Source organism: Pseudorasbora parva, chromosome 22 (assembly GCF_024679245.1).
Source record: "Pseudorasbora parva isolate DD20220531a chromosome 22, ASM2467924v1, whole genome shotgun sequence".
Taxonomy (NCBI): domain Eukaryota; kingdom Metazoa; phylum Chordata; class Actinopteri; order Cypriniformes; family Gobionidae; genus Pseudorasbora; species Pseudorasbora parva.
In genome coordinates this window covers 19,113,386-19,135,927 of record NC_090193.1, presented here as the reverse complement: position 1 = coordinate 19,135,927, position 22,542 = coordinate 19,113,386, and the positions used below count along the sequence as shown (strand labels likewise).

Genomic DNA, 22,542 nt, shown 5'->3' with positions numbered 1-22,542 from the left:
CTTACCCATCCCACCACACCTGTCCCTAACTTTACCCTTAAACTTACCCATCCCACCACACCTCTCTAACTTTACCCTTAAACTTACCCATACCACCACACCTGTCTCTAACTTTACCCTTAAACTTACCCATACCACCACACCTGTCCTTAACTTTACCCCTAAACTTACCCATACCACCACACCTGTTTCTAACTTTACCCCTTAAACTTACCCATACCACCACACCTGTTTCTAACTTTACCCCTTAAACGTACCCATTTACATTTACATTTAATCATTTAGCAGACGCTTTTATCCAAAGCGACTTACAAAAAAGGGGAGAGTAATAGAAGCAATGAAACAGACAAGGCCAACAACCTGTAAGAGCTGTAAGAAATCTCAATTAATTAGCACAGTACACAATTTTTTTTTACCCATACCCATACCCATACCACCACACCTGTCCCTAACTTTACCCGTATCCCACCTCAATATCAGCAAAAGTGTTTTGCAATACAATATGAACACAATAAGTACATTGTACTGATTTTTTTTTTTATGTAAGTACATAGTAATTAAGGCCAATCAACATAAAGTGGGACCACTTCAATTTCTGACTGTTCGCCATAAAACTATGATTGAATGAATGAATTTCGAAGACATGGAATACAGCGTCATATGCGCCACTTTTATGATACTTATAAAGAGCTTTTGAGTCAATTTTGAAGCTTGAATCTACCCATTATTGTTTTAAAAACAAAAAAAACAAAAAAACAAACAAACAAAATACTAGACTTTCTACAAATTTCCTCCTTGTGTTCCACAGAAAAAAAAGTCATGCAGGTTTAGAACAACATGAAGGCGAGTACATGATTATTCTAGTTTCCTTCAGTGTTGAACTATCCCTTTAATGTCTGTTTTGGAACTTTTAGATTTGTCTTTAAGCCCATTTTTCTTTCATTTTGTCACTGAGGCTGTAAATCCTTTACTTATCAAGCCAAGACAATGGCTCAGCCACAGCAACGGGGTCTCCTGGGCGACCGCACAAAGATAAGAAACGATTTTCACTCAATAGCAGGAATTAGAGACTAACAGCCCCTATTTAAATTTGTAGCAAAAGTGTCACTTTACACACATGCGCAGCTGAGGGGAGAGACTGAGAGCTAACTCAGAGCTCAGCGTGTTCATGTGGGGGCGGACGCCTGCGTGACTGTGACAATGACACTGCGCACACACATGTGCATATGCGTGTTCCATATGGACAGAATGGCAGGTTCTGACACCTATTACGATGTGTTGAAGCTTACACACACAGGTGTCTGTATATACACACATCAGGAAACATCACAAGCGTTCGCTGGCATAGTACAACTAATTGTCATACTGGCATCTCATAACTCAGAACACCAACGGTGAAAAAACGTTTCCGTTTTTTTTGTTTTTCTGGCAGCGCAGACAGAGAGACATTTCCTTCCATTTTGTCGTACAATGTCTCATCATTTCATCACTTAAACAGAAATTGATGCCATGTCTAATTTAACATTTATTATATATTAAATGGTTATCTTTTCGCTCACATACATATAAACTAGTCGGATTTTTTCAGATGCTTAAGATATTGTACATTTTAAATGTAAGGGGAAAAAAGCCAAACAAATACATTCTGTACCATTTAACAGGTACTGCCATTACTAACACCGGAGAAGGTCAAAAACCTGGTGCGAGAACCCCTTTCGCCCACAGAACTGCCTTAATTCTACATGGCACTGATTCAACAAGGTGCTGAAATCATTCTTTAGAAATGTTGGCCCATATTGATAGGATAGCATCTTGCAGTTGATGGAGATTTGTGGGATGCACATCCAGGGCATGAAGCTCCCGTTTCACCACATCCCAAAGATGCTCTATTGGGTTGAGATCTGGTGACTCTGGGGGCCATTTTAGTACAGTGAACTCATTGCCATGTTCAAGAAACCAATTTGAAATGATTCGAGCTTTGTGACATGGTGCATTATCCTGCTGGAAGTAGCCATCAGAGGATGGATACATGGTGGTCATGAAGGAGACAATGCCCAATTGGCACTAAGGGGCCTAAACTCTAAAAAAGGCTGAGTTAAAAAATTTGGGTTGTTTGAACCCAGTGAATCGAACCATTCATACAACCCAATTTCTGGGGTTTTCAATTTCCAACCCAACTTGGGTTGTTTTTACCATACTGTGCCATACGTAAATGCCCCTGCAATTCTGAGGAAGGAAGTCAGAATTGCGAGCTATAAAGTCAGAATTGTGAATTTTAAAAATATGAATGGCATGATGTAAAGACAGAATTATGAGATATAAACTCCCAATTGCAAGAAGAAGAAAAAACAAATACTGGAATATTATTTAATGGGATTTAGTAAAATATTAAATATAATTAAAAAAGTGTTCTCTATTTTAATATATATTAAATTTGTATTTGTGACGGCAAAGCTGAATTGTCTGACAGAATTTCTTTCTGGCAAGCGGCGGGGCGAGTGCCAGCTGCGTGCCACACCGGTCTCGTCTCGCAGCCGAGTGACGGGAGCTTAAAAGGAGAAGCGAAGGCAGTGGAAGAGGAGAGAGGACCAGGCTGGATTTTATGTTATGTTTTGTTTACGTTTTGTTGCGTGTGTGCGGGCAGTCGACCGTGAGGGTCTGCCCAAGTTACTTTCGCTTTGTTTATTTATTTAATTTAAGTTTTTTGAACGTTCGCCGGTTCCCGCCTCCTTCCTTCCCATCGAAGAACGTCGCTACATCCTTCTAATGTGCTTACTGGCTCAAAAACATTTCATTTCATTATCAATATCGAGTACAGTTGTGCTCATTAATGTCATGGTTGGGTTCAGACCAAAATGATGAAAAAGGTTCAAACAGGTTTCTACAAACAAGAGGTTCTTTAATAAAATAAAACTTAGGTAAATTCAATGCGGTTTCCTTTTTTGGAATTTCCTGCCATTATTCTGTTGTCACGGGCACTCATTAATCATCGCAGATGTTCGTCATCGTCTCATCATCACTGTGTATTTAAGTTCTTCTTTGTGCTCAATTTGGTGTCCGGTGTTGTTTGCGTATTATTTGCTACACGCTGTCTCATGCTGTTGCTATTCTTTGGATTACCAAAGTCTACTTTGGTGTGCTTTGCTTAATTAAACGTACATAAATTTCATATTTCAATTGCATTTCATCTTCATTGTCGGGCCAGCAGCATTACACTTAAAGGAACACTCCACTTTTTTTGAAAATAGTCTCATTTTCCAAGTCCCTTAGAGTTAAACAGTTGAGTTTTACCGTTTTTGAATCTATTCAGCCGATCTCTGTATCTGGCGGTAGCACTTTTAGCATAGCTTAGCATACATCATTGAATCCGATTCAATGATGTATGCTAAAAAGTGAAGTGTTCCTTTAATATTGTTGTGGAAGCTGTGATCCTTTTTTTTTCTTCAGCATTCTTAATGAATAGAACGTTTAAAAGAACAGTATTTATATGAAATGGAAATCTTTTGTAACATTATAAATGTCTTTGTCATCACATTTGATCAATTTAATGTATCATTGATGAACTAAAGTAGGTCTAAAAAAATCATAGAAAAATAAAAACACAAATTTACTTTCAATTGGTTGTCAGATTTTTTTTTTGTCAGTTTGCAGATGTATTACATGTGTAGTACATCACATAAACTATGAACATCTTCCTTATGCTAACAGATATATCTTAACCTTTTATTAACAGAACACAATATATGTTGTCATCAAATTAAACAGAGCATATCTGTTGATTTATTATTTAAAACTCGTTTGTTGCATAATGCAAGATTTAGATTAAATTGTATTATTCAGTATTACTATTTATTAGCATTCATAATCAATTAATATTTTGCATATCTTTATTATTATATTTATAAGCATTCATTTTAGCAGTCGTTTGTAATCATTGTATTTTAGGTTTGAATACGTGTGCTAGAGAGGCAAGCTAGACTGGGGATCATATGTGTGTAAGGATGTCAGAGACAGGGAGAGGAGTTAGGCGAGTCATATGGACCGCATGAATGTGCAGTGAAGTTTCAATGCATATGTTGACTTAATTTGCTATATATTCAGCTTTAATGGAAACCATATGTTTTTTCTTGGGGAATAAAACTCAATAGGTCTTTCTCTCCTGTGTCTGACAAAAATATACAATAAAAGATCTCTGTAACACTTTATTTTAAGGTTCAGTTATTAACTATTAACATGTTGCTTATTAGCATCCATATTACTAGGATATTGGCTGTTTATTACACTTTATAAAGCACCTATTAATGCCTTATTCTGCATGACCTTATTTTACTACCCAATACCTAAAATTAAATGCTACAAAAACTACCTTACTAACTATTAATAAGCAGTAAACTAGGAGTTTTTTGAGGCAAAAGTCGTAGTTAAAGGGTCATGAAACCCCCCTGCTGCAGCAGTGTTTTTTCACACCTTCGATTTGAAAAGGCTTGTTAAAAGGGGAGTGGTCGACTGTGAAAAGGTGGGATGGTATTGTGTGGAAAGAGGGAATGTTTGCATAAATAGGGGAGTGTCAGTAGGTGCATTAAGATTAGCGATACCAATAGCAGCAGTTACAGCGGTTCTGAGACATGTTCTTGGTTCACGTTGGCATTGTTTACCACAGTGAGATTAAATGAGGGATGAGAACAGCGAATGAGAGAGCTGCGTGCAGCAGAGATCGCAAATCATTCAGCTCTTCAAAGTTCAAACCAGCATAATTCAGTGAGAAATGAAAATAAATGTTATTCTGCATGACGAAATATTTTGCAAACGTGATAAAACTATATTTGTCCAAATATGCACGCTGTTTGGCAAGATGAACAACGCGCCGACGTGATAAGAGAACGTGAACCACCCAACATGCGATGCGACAGAGATGTGTAATTCTAGATCGGGGTAAAAGCGAAGGGGTTTGAGGCTTCATAGTCTCGACCGCGCATCTGAAGCAGAGCGACGCGCACTGGGTTGCCGTGACGATCCGCGCTGTCTATCACTCGGCAGCTAAATCTATATTTGTACAAATATGCAGCACGCTGTTTCACTAAGAGCCCGAACACATGCGGTTTAGTGCATGGCTGTGACGACAAATAAAACGGAGAGGACGTGGCTTTTGTTCATTAGCCTACAGATTACAGATTGGTTATTTTGCACTCCTGACATAGATAGTCAACGCTTGCAGGTTCGGCGTGCGATTCCTCAGGTGAATTTTACTTTACCGAGCCTTTGTAGCAAAGGCTTCCACAGACGGCGCCGGTTACAGCTCGCTCGGCGCCCTTTACGTTACTTCGTATCAGCACAACGCCTAGCTTTCCTCCGTGACTTTTCCGCACACTGCTTCCAAAACTTCCCCACCATATCTCTACAATAATGATGGAAGACGAGCCTGACAGAAGTGACTGTCTCATGCATATTAACTAAATTATCTTGTATGCATACTACAGCGCAGGGATTGGACTGAATGAGCTTTATGTCATGAATATATATTGACGTCAGCATGTGCCCAGCAGCCCATACTTGGGCCGAAAAGGCCGCGCCGACGTCAGCATTTGTGACGTTGCTCCGACTAAGCTTTTCAAACCGGAAGACAGAAATCGCTCTGAAAAATGCAAAAATAACTATTTTCACATATGAATACCATTAATGAGTACCCTTAGTGTTTTCAATGATGTGCAGCCTATACATATCTGTTTACATCTCAAAAAAAGTGTTTTGGGGTTTCATGACCCTTTAATAGTGAATATGTGTTCCCCATACTAAAGTGTTACCGAGATCTCTTGACAAAATAACTGGTGTCTAGTCCCGTGAATTACACAACAACGGGGATAGAGTTTAATACACAAGACCTTCACAGAGTTTAAAGAATGGCTTAAATTTGAAAATGCACTCAGGCATAAACAAGCATTTTCAAAAAACAAACAAATGTGACACGCACAACAGACTATTTATGATATACGCTCACACATCTCAAGGATGCAAAAAATATATTATTTATGTAACTGCTGTATAACAAAGTTGCAGCAAAAAAAAAAAAAAAAAACTTGGGGCATATCCACTTGTGAGTGTTCCAAAGAGTTTTACTCTCAGATGAAGGTCAATGAGCAAAACTGCATTTGTACATTGTTGGTCGATGAAAAACATCATCCCACGTGAATGACCTTCCCCTGGAGGTCTGTTCACTTAAATTCAATTATCTTTTGATACATGTCAACTCCTCCATCTGTCATTTTTATTTAGCTTGAAGCACATCTACCGTGGCTCCTAACATGACCGCATTCAACGTTACATCTGACCTCCCTGAAAGCTCTACACGAGAGAGTGCTGTAAGATGGCTGACCAGCCTTACTCTCGTGGTTTCAATTAGGTCCCATGGGCACCCGTTGACTGATGTGTGTAATGGCCTTGGGTATGGGCGGCCGTAGCGAGGGCAACTTTAAGATGATGTGTAAAGCCTGTGTAATTTACCACACTCAGGAGTTACACTCGCACCACAGAGCATAAATCAACCAGCCTTGGCTTTCTGAGCACACAACGCTCTCGTCTGGAGCTAAAGAGTGTCATATCATCTGCCGCCAGCAGGTGGAACACTGACGTCTTGTGCTCAGAGCTGCTTTTGATGGTTAAATCCCCAGAAGAAGCATGAGACTGAGAAGAATAATGAATATCTCAGGCACAAAAGATTCTGTTTCAGAGCTTAGTGGAAACATAAGGATTAACAGACATAAGGAAGAAAAGGATGAGAGCATGAGAGACACTAACAGGATGGAAGTACAATCGGTTTCTTGAAATAATAAAAAAATGCAATCATATGATTGTCATTAAACAGTTGAAGCATTCTATTAAATACCACGGAGGAAAGAAAGTTATACAGGTTTGCAATGGGATGAGTGTGAGAAAATGATGACCAAAATTACATTTTTTGGGGGGTAAACTATCCCTTAACCATATTACAAGTAGATTACATATACTGTACATCAGAATCATGACATTTCTAAATCTCAGGGCTCGACATTAACGCTTGTCCACACAAATTGATTTTTTGAAAGAGAATTTTACTTGCTAGACCGGACAAGTAGCCTGATTAAAATTTCAATAACAAAAAATAACTAGGGAGCCACCAAGAAGGCCAATTAAATGTAGTATTTCTGTCAGGACCACTATCGTCAAAGATAATGAACAATTAGCATCCAGTTTGGATTGGCGGTATGGTTCTGTTCTGGGCAAGAACTCCTCAAGAACATAATGTCTTGCAGATATCATTAATGTCAATATTAAAGGGTTAGTTCACCCAAATAAAATCATTAATTACTTACCTTTATGTCGATTGACACCCGTAAGACCTTTGTTCATCTTCGGAACACAAATTAAGATTTTTTTGTTGTTGAAATCTAATGGCTCAGACAGACCTTCATTGACACTAATGTCATTTCCTCAGTTTGAATCAGCGTATCGATTCATGATTCAGATCGTGAGTCAAACCGTCAAACTAATGGTCAAACTGCTGAAATGACTTTGGCGATCCGAATCTTGAATCAATATGCTGTTTCATAACCGTTCTAATCTTTGTTTTGAAATCGGCCCATCACTATATAAATTCATATCTTTTTGTTTAGACTTTTTTTTTTTTTTTTTGCTCACAAACTATTCTCATTGCTTTATAAAATTATTTTAGAGCCACTGTAGTGAGATGGACTTTTTAATGACGTCTTTAGTGCCTTTTATGGGTCTTGAGAGAGAAATGAGACTGGTGTCAACGGAGGGCTTTCTGAGACAGTCTGAGCCATAGGATTATCTTTATTTGTGTTCCGAAGATGAACGGAGGTCTTACGGGTGTCGAACAACATCACGGTAAGTAATTAATGACAGAATTTTCATTTCTGGGTGAACTAACCCTATAAATGTGCAAAATAATTTGGGAATTTAGTCTGATTCTAGGGTAATCAGAATACCAAATCCTGACTGGACGAGAGGAGGAGCTGGGGATGGAGAAAGGTAAATGATCTCTGGAGAACGAGACAGCTGCTGATAGTGCTAAAGGAGCATATGTCTGCTGTGATAGACGGCGTATTCCTATAAGTAGACGCTGATGTGAACTTGACTAACGTGACCTGGCAGAGCTGACGCTACGCTTGATTTTTATTAGGGCTGTCCCCGAATAAGGATTTACAGAGGATTTACAGATTTGATGGATTTGAATCAGAATTGTCGAATCTTTCTATGGTCGACTGATAGTCGAATCATCTGTGTGTGTGTGTGTGTGTGTGTGTGAATGGGTTGGGAGGGGCACGACACTAGTCAGCAGGAGGGTCAAACTATTTTTATTTTCCTTTACACACTGCACACAGCAACAACTTTATTACCAAAACTGCCTGCCAACTGACAATGGCTTTCTTATTTAGGTTTAAATAAAAGGTAATGTGGTGGATAGACATCCGTAAAACGTTTTCTCATAACATAATAAAGCCGCGATCGAAATACAGAACATCACATATATATATATATATATATATATATATATATATATATATATATATATATATATATATATATATATATATATATAAACATTTTAATAAATTAACCTAAAAAAATGAATAAATACCTGCCTAGAGAGGAAAAGTGCATTTGAGTGCATTTACATGCACGTTCTTAAGCCTAAAGGGGGTCGCACACCGGACGCAAAGCTCAGTGTTTCCTCTCAGGTATCTCACACCGGACGCATGCATTATATACGCGCAAGCTCAATTTTGAATCGACTTCTGACAGAAGAGCTGCACGATGGGTGTATCTTGTAGCACAGGGTGAAATCAGTACATTGACGATTTCAGGGAAATATAATATAAATTTAATATAAAACCTTTAAATGGCGGTCTGTGGCGTGCCAGGATTTTAAACAACTTCCTGAGTCGCCTCGGACAGGCACCGAATGCTGCCGGTGTGTGTACACTCGTTAAAAACGTGTTCGTATTTTAAAGGCGCGGCAGGCGCACACCACTTCTTTAAAATATTGAGCACCCCCATATTGCCAAAATGGTATGATCCTCGTTTCATAACACCCGCGGAGATTCAACTGTGAGATTGGTGGTCGTATCCAGCTCAGCATATCAATGCATCGAATCTTCGACTATTCGGGGTTACCCCTAATTTTTATATTTTATATTTCATTTATTTGTATTATAGATATATTATGTAAAATACAAAGAAAACACTTCAAAAACATTTAAAGATAATAATAATATAGATATTAAAGATAAAATAATTTGTTTTCCAACAGAAATAATATAGAGCATATAAGTAAACCAGTACATAACAAATAATAATTTAAATTTAAATTAAAAAATATATATTTAAAGAAATCAAATGTTAAACTGATATATACATAATATCTAATTAAATAATGTTTTTTATATAATAATTTTCTATTTAATCAATTAAATAGTAGAAAATTCAAACTAATCAATCACAGCAACTTTCCCTGAAATGACATTTCAGAGAAATATGAACCAATAACATTTCGCTGTAACAATTCGCCCAGTCTCCCATATAATGTACGAACATTTGAAAACACTGCTGTAAGTCTGTTGATATTTACAGTAAGTGGAGCAGGCATCATTTCTGACCCAGGGCTTACCTGCGGCTGAGGGCATGACCATAGGGACACAGGGTCTTCCCTGCCCCACGGCGGGGGCAGAGAGCAGCATTTTCGCTAAGGAGGCAGAGATGGGCTGAACCAGCAATGATGTCAGGTTGTAGCGACTGTCTCTCTCAGCTGTGAAATAGGGAACAAAAACAAAAAGAAAACCAAGAAAATTTCTTGTTTTAGCAAGTCTTTAGAACAGCCATATCAAAATTAAAACACTAATAACATCATTCCATCCTTAGAATTTCACCCTCAGCGCACCATTTTTGTTGATCATGATTTCGTGAGCGTTTAGAGCACATTGTGAGGCTCTTAACGCCACACATGAGCAAACCAATTACCCAATCAAAGAGCTTTTCTATTGGTTAACACCTCCACTGAGTCTTCTCACACATCTTCATCTACGAGGGCAGATGGACAGCATTAGTCTGTTGCGTGCTGCATACGTACAGTTGCAGCGGGGCCAGGCGAAGATGCGCCTAGTGATGTGAGGTGAGCGAGAAGGGGCGGGCGAGGAGGTTCGTAATGCGCTAAATCAGACAGAAACCGAACGAAGAGCGCTGAGAGGTACCTGCACAGCCAGGCAGGGACATATCAAAGCCCTTCCTCGGCACTGATTGCAGCTCATGGGCGGCAAACTAATAGGCCTGGAGATTTTAAGTTTGAAGAAACGGTTTCCAGCAAGCCAGTGGGGATTTATATGGACGAAATGCTCCATTGATTCAGCCTCATTAAAACGGGGAAACGGTGAGCCTAATCCTGCTTTAGGAGCAAATTTATTTAGGAGCTTCAATTTTCCAGCAACGCTTCTGCACCGGTGGGATGGGGTACAGTCATCTACGAATAACAATCAGTAGACTTTTCTGTTACACAACACTCTATTACCTTCCGCAGATAAACGTATTCACAATTCACAATTATTTTACAGCAGTTATGTGGGAATGAACACAGGGGAAGGTCCCCTTGAAATGAGCTTATTTTTTTCCCTCAGTCATAGGGGGATACAGGAAGTGATTATTGGCTTGCAAAGTGAGGCTTTAGAAGTAACTCGGTATATGCAATTATCTGCTTAAAGGTCACAAGGGTCAAGTTTTCCGTTCAGAGAGAATAGATTATCTGAATTCATTATCTTTAACCTTTTAAATGTGATTTAATCCAAATGATTATCCATTAGGGCTGTCAAAACTGCTCAAAAATGATGTTTGAATATTCCCTCTAAAAATCTGGTTGCACGTTTTGTCAATGACGCACATTACGTCAATAAAAGGACAAATTAATACAGAGACATCATTACTTGTATAGGTAGTCTATTTGAGTTTAAACATATTTGACAACGTATTACCTACTACACAAAAACAAGTAAATCAACAAATGGCCAAGACCGCAGATCTCACTCTCTCTCTCACCCTCACGCTCTCGCTCTCTGCGCGTAACGGTTTAAATGAACAAACTTTGAGTGCTGATTAAGAGTTTTGTTAAGGTCGCGACTGTTGTCCCAAATACTGCAGGCTTCATTCAGTGATTGAAACAAATATTATGGATATTAATTTAGGTTTTACAGCATATTGAACGCTCTGATTGAGCTGTGCTTTGGTCAACATGGAACTTTTCCTTGACATGAAACGGTAAATAAGCAGTGCATTTATCCTTTATTCATGCAATATCTATTGAGTCAGTACAGTAGCCCACACTTCAGTAATGTTTCTGTTTAACGTTAAATAAAATGAGGCATGATATGCTAACTGTATCTTACATAGCTTGCATACAACTTTATCTCGCGGCTCAACAATTTTACCTCCTACCGACCAAAATTACCTCCTACCGATCAAAAATCCAAAATCCAAGTACTTCCCGACATGGCTTTTTAGATTTTGCGGGTTAAATTTGCTTCCTCTGCTGTGGTCGAGTTGGGTTATGCACTTTCTGCCATCTTCACTGCAGGATGCGTCAACTTTCAGCAGTGCGGCTGTGCCTGACAGCGCGACTCCTGTTCCTGAACCCTCACATGTGCGCCAGAGCACCCTTTTTGCAAAGCAGACAGCCACGCCTCTACTCCCGCTGGCATTTTTCCCCACTTTTTTTAAATTCGGATATTAATTTTCATCTTTGAATTATTTTTTTTTTTAAACGATTTGAATATATATTCGAATTTTGAATATTTGTTAACAGCCCTATCATCCATCCATCCATCCATCCATCCATCCATCCATCCATCCATCCATCCACCCACCCATCCATCCATCCATCCATCCATCCATCCATCCATCCATCCATCCATCCATCCATCCACCCTAACCTTCTCAAGATGTGACTTGACAAACTTTGCTGTTCCAGTTTCCAGTTACATATTCCAATTACATGAAAAACTTTTAATACATCTCCTTTAACCTGAATTTCATCTTCTTGCGTTCCTGTGCTCGATCTCAATTTGTAATCCAATTCACATTCAGTTGTAGGCAGTTGTAGACTATTTGTTATAGAGTCTGACTTCGAGTCCCAGTACCGGCAGGAAATTAATGAACAGAGGTGAGGTGTAGATAAAACACAATCTCTGTTTGGGGCCACAGCAAAAAAAAAAAAAAAAAAAAAAGGCCGCCCACGTGTGTTTTCAAGTTGTGTATGTGTTCAAAACTAACTGCTGTGTGTGCTCACTTGGATGGCTGAACTGCAGAGCACAAATTCAGAGAATGGGACACCATATTTGGCTTTACGTCACTTGAATAAATTCAATTAGAGCTTAAAAGACATCCATTAAAACGAAAAGTTGAATGATCATGTGTTGAGTGTTGATGTTGTAGTGCTGCATAGACACACTTGAATCTGATAATGGCTGAAGAGTGAACTTAATAAAATGAGAGACTAAAGTGAGAACTTTTCAGTCTAATACTTCTAGGACAGTCTCTAGACTCTAGAGCACTCACTTTTTTCTTTTTCTTTTACCAACCTAAAAGTACTTTCATTCGTCTAGATAAATAAAACACAAACAAGGTTGCGGTCAATAGCTCTCATCCTTTCCAGTTAGTTCTGTAGTACAGCTAAAAATGAACAAAACCCCTCAAAACCCATTAGGTCGCGCTCCAGCTGGAGATAACAGCGCTGGAAATAAAGTAGTTCTGACCTTGCCGAACTCCAGGGGAGAGTTTGCACTCTCTGTTTCAGCCTGATGATACCGTACAGCGGAGAGACGGCTGACATACTCGAGTCCATAGAGGGGTGCATGAGAGAAGCTTTAATACCACACGTAACGTGATTTAGTCTCTCAGTAAGAAAGATTCATGGTGCCAGTGTGTGTGTAATACACACATGCTCTTCCCTCCATCAGATGTTTGCTGCATACAGAAGTTACGAGGGACCGTGATCTTATTCTTCCTGCGCTGGTGTTTCTTATTTGTTTATTTGTAGTTTTTATGTGAAATTAACCGTATGCTGATTCAGATGCAATATTAATAGACATTGGGTGCGTTTACATGCACGTTCTTAAGCTGATTATGCCTAATAAGCCGACAATGAACATGCTCATGTAAATGCTCTAACCCATTTTCTTTTATCGGAGTAAGGTCATAAACGGCGTAAGCATAAACCGGTTGCATCTTGCATCTTTCGGTAATGAACGAATGATTGTTTTAAGCGAATCAGTAGGGTGAATTAATCAATGACTCACTTATTTAATGATGTAATGATGAAACCTGCAGAAAGAGTCAATGAAAAATCCCCACCATTAATGTACAGACAATATTTCCAATGCAATACTGCACTACACCTGCGAGGCTAACATCTGTTTACAGCGCACTAATTGTGAAGTGTCTCTATCTATTGTCCTATATGAATGATTGTGTTTATTTATTGGTCACCTGTTTTACTGTTTTAAAATGACAATAAACCAACTTAACTTGACCAAATATGCAGGGCCGTGCACAGACATTTTGAGGGGCAGTGGCCCAAACCCCAAAAAAAGGGGCACTATAAAGGGGTTGAGTATCATCTTAATATAGAGAATGAATAACAAACCTCTTACAATCATACTGTAAATACAATTGTTAGGCTTTCATGTTAATTAAATTTATGTTGTTCTAATTATTCTTCCAAAAAGTTGATTCTGTGCTAATTTGATCTCTTTTCTATTTTTATTTTTTATTGGAGATTTAAGTAGCAAATGAAAATCACTAAAATTATTAAATATATTTTGAGTCAAAGGTCTTGTTTATGACTTTTGTAAATCATAGGCAACATTTTTTTAATAAAAGAATATGTAAAAGTATGGTATTTGGGGTAAAAGGCATTTTAACATGATAATAAACAGCTGACTGTTTATTATCATGTTAAATATGATCATGGTTAAGATTCAGTTGGATGTCTATCTTAGAGGTAACATCATATTTATAATAAAAATATGATAATAATCATATGATATAATACAAATATATTTAGTTGTTACAACGATAAAACTTTATTAAATTATTATGGGATCTCATACATTCAATGTTTTCAGATTATTTACTTAAACATTTGTGTCTGTATTTTAAAAATATTTTTATATTAACATTTTAATATTTACTGAATAATAATTCATTATTTTATTCATCAAAATAAACAGAAAATGCTGCAAACATTGCTAGAGATTTTTTGCACAAGTATGAACTTTTTTTGAAAAAGTTGCCATTATTATTATAGTTAAGTTTATTTATATAGCACATTTCATACACAGTGGCAATTCAAAGTGCTTTACATAGAAAGGAATTAAAATAGGGATAACAAATGCATAAGAAAAAGCATTTGTTTTACTTATGCATTTGTTATTATTAGGGTGTGCTTTTGCCCCATTGTACCCTGATACAACTCATAGCCTGTATTACCTTTTTTTTTATTGTGTATACGATTAATATGCTCTAAATAAAATATCATAAATATGACGTATGTTATAGATACTAGTATTAACTCGTAAAATGGATTATAATTTGGAAATCTATTTTACAGAAGTTAAAGAGTGACAAACTGTCAGCTAAATATTCAGTATTCAGTATATGACGATTTACCCGCTGGCATGCTGGAGCTTTGAATCCATATTTGCACTGTTGAAACAAACTACTAATTCCGCGGATCAACCACTGTCTGTAATGTGGATTGTAGTTTGTAATATACCTGTTAATGGGACGACATTCTGGAACTGTCGTCTCCACAGAGAGAGGACACAGCCCCGCGATGCTGCAGAGCGAGCGGGAAAACACGGAACGGGTTAGTGTAATTTGTGGATTTTTAGCGGAACAGAGCGCTTTTATGGGAATCCTCTGATGTTGAGGGAGGGAAGGGGGCAAGAAGGGCACCTTAGCCGATGAGGGCAAAGGGGCAGTGGCTCTAGCCACCGGGCCACCCCCCTGTGCACGGCCCTGCAAATATGTGTTTCTAAAGCTTATCGTATAATTTCACCTAAATATCTTCAGCACTTTTTTTTTTAATTTTCCTTGCAAATTCTGTAAAACTCAGAGCCCTCAAAAAAGATGTAGATATATTTTCCCAGGTGAAATAAAACTTTAAAATATGCATGCACAGTGACGAACAGAGCCTTTCTAACATCCTGACATGTTGTATTTCACTTGATCTTTTTTGAAGGTTCAAGCAATGTTCCTTCTTCACTGTAATCAACACAAACAAAGCTCTCTTATTCCACACAGAATTACTCACCTGAGCTCCCTGTGAACTTTGTGCAGTGGACAGATTCATATGTCACAAATCAATTAGATAAAGCAATGCCATAGATGCCTACCTGTTGATGCAACAAGCCACATGTGTGTAATTTCAGTATATTTCATTACATTTGGGTATGCAAGATTAATTCAGACAAAGAGGAACTTATGTCATTATGATTAAAGTAGAATTCAAGGTAGCGCTAATAGGATACACAGTCAAACTTGCAAACATTACTTTAAAAAGAAAGCGCTGAAGATGATCCAAAATAACTGCAAGAACATAAATTCTTTTGAGCAAACAAGCCTCCCAGGAAGAGTTATTTGCTGAAGTGCGATTACCCACAGGGCTTAGAATCATTCCCTCCACACAGAGATGCTCATGAGATATATATTACACGCCTGCGGTGGAGCCATATGTGCAGTGTTCAGATCACAAACACTTCAGTAGCTCAGATACAAACGTATTTATTAGGCCTGGGCAAAAAAAAAAAGAAAAAGAAAAGGGAAGAAAAAAAAAAACATCATTTAAAATGTGGGAGAGATTCTCAAAAGTCACAAATTTAGTACTAAACATGGTGGAAGCAGATACGCCTTCCAGACAGTTGAAAGGAACGGTCCCTGTCCCAATCGGGTCAGTGCTGCATGGTCACAAAATTTTACAATTTGCATTTCAAGCCTTACCAATTTTGGCATTCAAGAAGAGAAAGAGAAGTTTTGTGTGCACACATCTGAAAGCATCACATGCAAATAATGAAATTAATTCTCTTTTAAGTCTCCTTGCGATTGAACGGACAAATTCCCACAAATTAATCTCAAAATGTCCACCTTGGCGAGTATCCTAGTAAGCAGTCAGTTATGGCTTAAGTGAATGTAAACAGTAGAGAAAGACAACAGGTGACTACTGGATTCATGCATTAGTCTTTAAAGTGACAGCCCCCTAATATTCCTGCCGCTGTCTGTGTTTTTAATGTTAATCAAGAAACAAAAGAATGAAATCACTCAATGCTCGTCACTGAATATATATTTTTTTAATTTAAAAAAAACTTTAATTTATACAGGGAATATCACATGCAGTGTTGTTATACATTTGATTACTTTATTCAATACCCGTACCTGAAAACTACCGTTAGACCTACTTTAAAAAACAAAATTTATTTGTATCTGTTCTATTGCATTTGTTCTATTACTTGTAGTTTGATTATTTGTTCTTTTTTATTAATGACGATGTACTCGTCTTTAACCCTTTCCCCGCCAAACACAGAATTTTCCATTATTTGTGAGAAAACACTTCCCGGCCAAAAACGGAATTTAATGCTTATTAATAGTTTTTTATTTAATTTTTTTTGAAGAGGTTCAACTCTTTCTTTTGATATATTGCATGCTCAGATATTCGTAAAACTAAAGATTCTATTGGCTATTACATTTTTTGTTAAAATGGTCAAAAACACTGGCAGTGACTGGCATTTTTTTTTTAAACGCTGGCGGGGAAAGAGTTAACAATCCTTGAAAGTTATATTCATTTAAATAGTAGTATAATTAAGTGTGTTATTGAAATTGAAATTGAGAATTTTAAAATTTCACTGGAATTACTGAATCAGAGAGAGTTTTACTGCCAATTGTGCTTGCACACACAAGGATTTTTTGTTGGAACCGAAGCTCCCAGTGTAAACATACAAATATAACAAGAAACATAGTAAAACAAATGTAAGAATAATAATAAAAATAGGTTTAGTAAAGTTGTAATAGACATTTACAGATCATGAACATATTTGCAATATAGTGAATCATATGAATAAATGTTAACTGACTTTACAAATATATTGCACTAAGCAGTAGGGTATTGCACTTACAGGCACATGCCTTGGGAGGCATTTAACAGTTTAAGAGGGAAATGGCCTGTGGGAAGAAGCTGTGCCTAAATTTTCTAGTACCCAGTGATCTGAATCGCTGTCTGGGCGGCAACAGTTCAAATAGGTGGTTTTCAGGGTGAGTGGAGTCTGTGATGGTTTACCTGCTCCCTTTCTCACTCTAGAAGAGTATACAGGTCCTGGAGGGTGGGCAGGGGAGCATCAATAATCCTCTCCACAGTTTGGACTGTCCTTTGTAGTCTCCCGATGTCTGATTTGGTAGCCGAACCAAACCAGACAGTTATAGAAGAGCAAAGAACAGACTGAATGACGGCTGAGGAGAACCATGTTAGCAGTTTCTGTGGCAGGTTGAACTTTCCTCAGCTGGCGAAGGAAGTATAACCTCTGCTGGGCCTTTTTCACAATGGAGTGATTGTGATTGTCACACTTCAGGTCCTGAGAGATGGTGGTGCCCAGGAACCTGCTGCCACAGTGCTGTCAATGAAGTCTTACTAGACGGTGCCTATTGATCAAAAAGCTAGTGAACCACTGACACATTGGGGAGCTGGGTCAGTTTAGCTATGAGAAAATCCGGCATGATGATATTGAAGAAGTCCACAAATATGATCCTTGGTCTGTTGAGATGTTGCAGGATTTAATGAAGTCCCATGTTGACTGCCTCATCCACAGGCCTGTTTGCACTGTATGCAAACTGAAGGGGATCCAGCTGGGGTGCAGTGATGATCTTCAGGGAAGTCCAGTACCTTGAAAAAGTCTTTAAAACGTCTTCATGACCATAGAGCGTGAGCGCGACAGGTCTGTAGTCATTAAATCCAGTGATTTTAGGTTGGGACTGAAATGATTGAAGCAACGTTTGAAGCAGCACGTCGTTCCATTGATCTGTTGAAGATCTGTGTGAAGATAGGGGCCAGGTGAAACACCATCTGGGCCTGGTGCTGTGAATTTACTGAATCACTAAATTTATTAAATCAAATCGAAAATATTGAATTGAAACGAGTATCGAATTAAGATCACGTGAACCAGATACTACTACTGGTAGATCCATGCAGCACTTGATAAAAGTTCAGTATATAGTTCAAAGTGTATACGCATATATTCTAGATTAGTGCACTCAAACCTCAATTGTGTGCTCAAAATCAGTCATATACTATTCAGATAAACATGCAACATACAGTAGGCACTGAAGTAAGCTGTATGCAGTCCTACAATGTCAGTAAATTGAAGCAAATTAAATTGATCTCATCTTAATTTTCTTCTCCGCTTTAAACTATGACATGGAGTTGCACATTTACATGCAAACAGATTTTCAAAAAGCAGTTCATTCATTTCTATAAGAACAATGGCAGCAGTTTTCATGCAAAGTCTTGCTTAGATCCTTTCAAGTTTTTCATGTGTTAAACTTGAGGGGCCCTATTTTAATAATCTGAAACGCAAGTGTCAAAGTGCGAAGCGCAAGTAACTTTGTGGGCGGGTTTTGGCGCTGTTGCTATTTTCCCGGCGGGATAAATGGCTCTTGCGCCCGGCGCAAATCTAAAATGGGTTGGTCTGAAGTAGCTTCATTATTCATAGGTGTGGTTTGGGCGTAACATGAATAAACCAATCAGAGCGGCATCCAGCATTCCCTTTAAAAGCAGGTGCGCAAGTTCCATTATGGATTGCTATTATTATGGCGTATTTATCAGGCGCACGCCAGGAGCGGGTCACAGCCGAGGAGACTGATGTTCTTGTAAGAGCAGTGAAAGACAGAGAAGTTGTGTTGTATGGGGATGGGAGAAACCCACCCAAAATAGCGTCGGTTAAACAGGCGTCGGTTAAACAGTTTTTTCAGATTATCAGTCGTTTTTTTTTTCCTGGTTCTTGACGGACAAACCAATTTGTCAGATGTCCTTATATACATATATGTCTTGCCACTATTGGACAAACAGGTCTGATCCTTAATTACTACAATTAGCCTGAATAATTTGTAAGCTAGATTTCTGCCTATTTTTTCACAGCTTCGTGGCACACAACAATGATTTCCGTCATCTTATGTGTTAATATTTTTTTAGTGTAACAATTTATGATTTGCAAAAATAACTGTACTGTTGCATCTGTGTAGATTACATGAGCAAAGTGTTTGCGCGTTGTACATGCTATACATTATGGTCAAGCATGCGCCCTTAAAAGAGCAAAATGAACAACGCGCAACGCGTCACTGACTTTAGACTAGGTTTTTTCTGGTCAGCGGCGCAATTGTTTAATGAAACAGCAAAATAGCACCAGGGATTGTTTGCGCCAGAACACGCCTCCTTTTTTTCGCTGAACCGCCCAGGGAGCGCAAGTTCATTCACTAGTTTAGCGACGTGCTTCTGTGGAGGGAAAAGCGCGCTTTGCGCGGGTGCAAAATAGGAATGACACATGCGTCGGTGTACAAAGTCAATTACGCTGGGTGCAAGATAGAGCCCGAGGTCACACAACCATACATTTGTTGTTTACTGTTCTAAGCAGCTTTTTGCAGTGACTACAGTAGCTTAACACTTAAAAAGAAAGACTACAAGACCATGGGTAAATTATGTTGTAAAATAATTTCCTGGAAACTGAATAACGAATTAAGTATGCTTTAGTGGAGATACTTCTTATTCTAATTAACATCATCCGTCTCTTTGTTTTTTTCTTGAGATAAAAAAGGTATTTTATGATAATGAAGGGGGCTTGAGATACTTGTGGCATAATATTGATAATGATTGAATATATAAATCAAAAAAGCTGCATTATTGCAACAGTCTACATGTTAGTCAAAAGTGATGATAATAATGCAGTCACTTAGAAAAAACTAAAGTACAATATATGAGATACAGTACCAAATGTTTGGGGTCAGAAATATTAATAGAAATATTTCTTCAACAAGGATGCATTATACTGATCAAAATGATCATGTGACACTTAAGACCAAGTTAAGTGGTCTAAATGTTTTAAGCATAGCATTATGACCACCGACAGAAGCAGTGAATAACACTGATTATCTCTTCATCACGGCACCTGTTAGTGGTTGGGATATATTAGGCAGCAAGTGAACATTTGGACCTCAAAGTTGATGTGTTAGAAGCTGGAAAAATGGGCAAGATTAAGGATTTGAGCGAGATTGACAAGGGCCAAATTGTGATGGCTTAAATGACTGGGTCAGAGCATCTCCAAAACTGCAGCTCTTGTGGGCTGTTCCCAGTTTGCAGAGGTCAGTACACATCAAAAGCAGTCCAAGGAAGGAACAGTGGTGAACTGGTGACAGGGTAATGGGCGGCCAAGGCTCATTGATGCACAACAAATTAATGCTGGTTCTAAAAGAAAGTTGTCCGAATACACAGTGCATCACACTTTTTTGCGTATGGGGATGCCCATGCTTATCCGTTTACACCGCCAAGAGTAGGCAGTGGGCACGTGAGTATAAGAACTGGACCACTGAGCAATAGAAGAAGGTGGCCTGGTCTGATTAATCACATTTTCTTTTGCATCACCTGGATGGCCAAGTGCGTGTGCGTCGCTAACTTGAGAAACACATGGCACCAGGATGCACTATGGGAAGAAGGCAAGCCAGTGGAGGCAGTGTGAAACTTTGGGCAGTGTTCTGCTGCGAAACCTTGGGTCCTGCCATCCATGTGGATGTTACTTTGACACATACCTCTCCACCTATCACTGATGTGTGGTGAGTGCACTGATGCCTTTGTACTGTAGCTGCCATTGCATCATCCAAGAGGATGCTGCACACTGGTGGTGGCTGCAGAGAGACCCCTGACATGAGTGTAAAGTGCTTTGAGTGTACAGTAGTACATATGAAAGTGTTATATAAATGCCTTAGACTGCTCGATTGCTATTGATAGCCTCTTTGAAAATTGCATACCTTGCATTTAATAATAATAAATAAAAATACAACTATTGCAATACACCTACATTTTTTAAAGAAATAAAAGAAACTGTTTATATGCAAAAACAAAAACCCTTGCGCTTTTCTCTTCAGGGGAGTCAATCCATTTTAGAAAGAGGCAGATGGGAGGAATAATGTATGTATTATTGTAGAAGTTTTCAATTCAATGTGGCAATTTGAAAATGGGTGACAAATAAAAAGAAGAAAGAGTAAAGGACTGAATCATGAAGCAAATGCGTCTATAAAGGAGATGCTCAAATCAGCTCCAATGATCAAAGTGGTTGTTTTCTTTGAAATGCACTAAGACAGAAGCCATGGAAAATAAGCTTATAATAGTCTTAATGTATATAAGATGGATGTCAAGTAAATCAGAATATATATATATATATATATATATATATATATATATATATATATATATATATATATATATATATATATATATATATATATATATTGATTTTCCTGAAATTAATCAATTTTTTTTTTTTTTAATAAGCCATTTAAGAGGGTCTCAGAGAGACATCTGTTGATTGTGGAAATTGAAAAAGATGTGATAGTGTTATAGTAGCTCTGTTCCAAATCCAAAAATATTGCTCCAAAAATTAGGCAGTCATCTTCTAAGATGTCTTTTTGGCCAAATTCTAAGGCCTGTTTTACACATGATCCATTTGCAGTATGCATGTAGTATGTACTGTAGTATGTATTTGGTGCAGAAGCAGAACTTTGTCATTGTGCTTTCACATAAAATGCACAATAAATATAAACAACATAATATTCAATTCATTATTTCTACATTGTACACAGATTTACATATCAAGATGCTCAAGCCAGTTTAAATCTTTATATGAAAATCCCTGCGGGTCCTATGTTTTTCCACATCAACGTTTCATGTCACTGTGAAGTGCATTTCACAAACACACTTAAGGTTTAATTTTGACCACATTAGTTATTTTATTTTTGCAACTCCTAAGTGTTTTGCTTTTCTATGATTTACTTCTGAGCTTAATATAATAAGATAAAACAAATGCATACCTTGATTATACACTGTAAAAAAAAAAAAAAAATTCTTACTTAGCATTTTATCTTGATTTCTAGTCCAAACATCGCAAAATTCTTAAAACAAGAAGTATTTACTAGACAAGCAAAAGTAATTGTCTTGTTTTGGGAAAAATAACTAAAACTAAGAGAGTTTTTGCCTAAAATAAGCAAAATCTGCCAGTGCGGTAAGCAAAATAATCTTAAAACAAGATTATTTTTCTCACCTCACTGGCAGATTAACAATGATCTAACAATGATCAAAGCAAGGCAAGGATGCTGCATTTAAATTATATTATTAAAGTATTATTATATTATTATTGCACACTTCTGCTCTAAATGGGCCCTTTTCACATTTCTGGAAGATAGTTTCCACGACTT

General features: G+C 37.8%; 1 protein-coding gene across 2 annotated transcripts in view; it reads right to left on the bottom strand.

Annotated features, from left to right (window-relative positions):
* LOC137058722 (inactive N-acetylated-alpha-linked acidic dipeptidase-like protein 2) overlaps window positions 1–22,542 on the bottom strand; it is a 436,678-nt gene that overhangs the window by 176,726 nt on the left and 237,410 nt on the right. For both annotated transcript variants that reach the window (XM_067432113.1, XM_067432114.1), the window contains exon 6: window positions 9,665–9,802. In XM_067432113.1, the coding sequence (XP_067288214.1) occupies window positions 9,665–9,802 (138 nt within the window). The remainder of the gene's footprint in view (window positions 1–9,664; window positions 9,803–22,542) is intronic.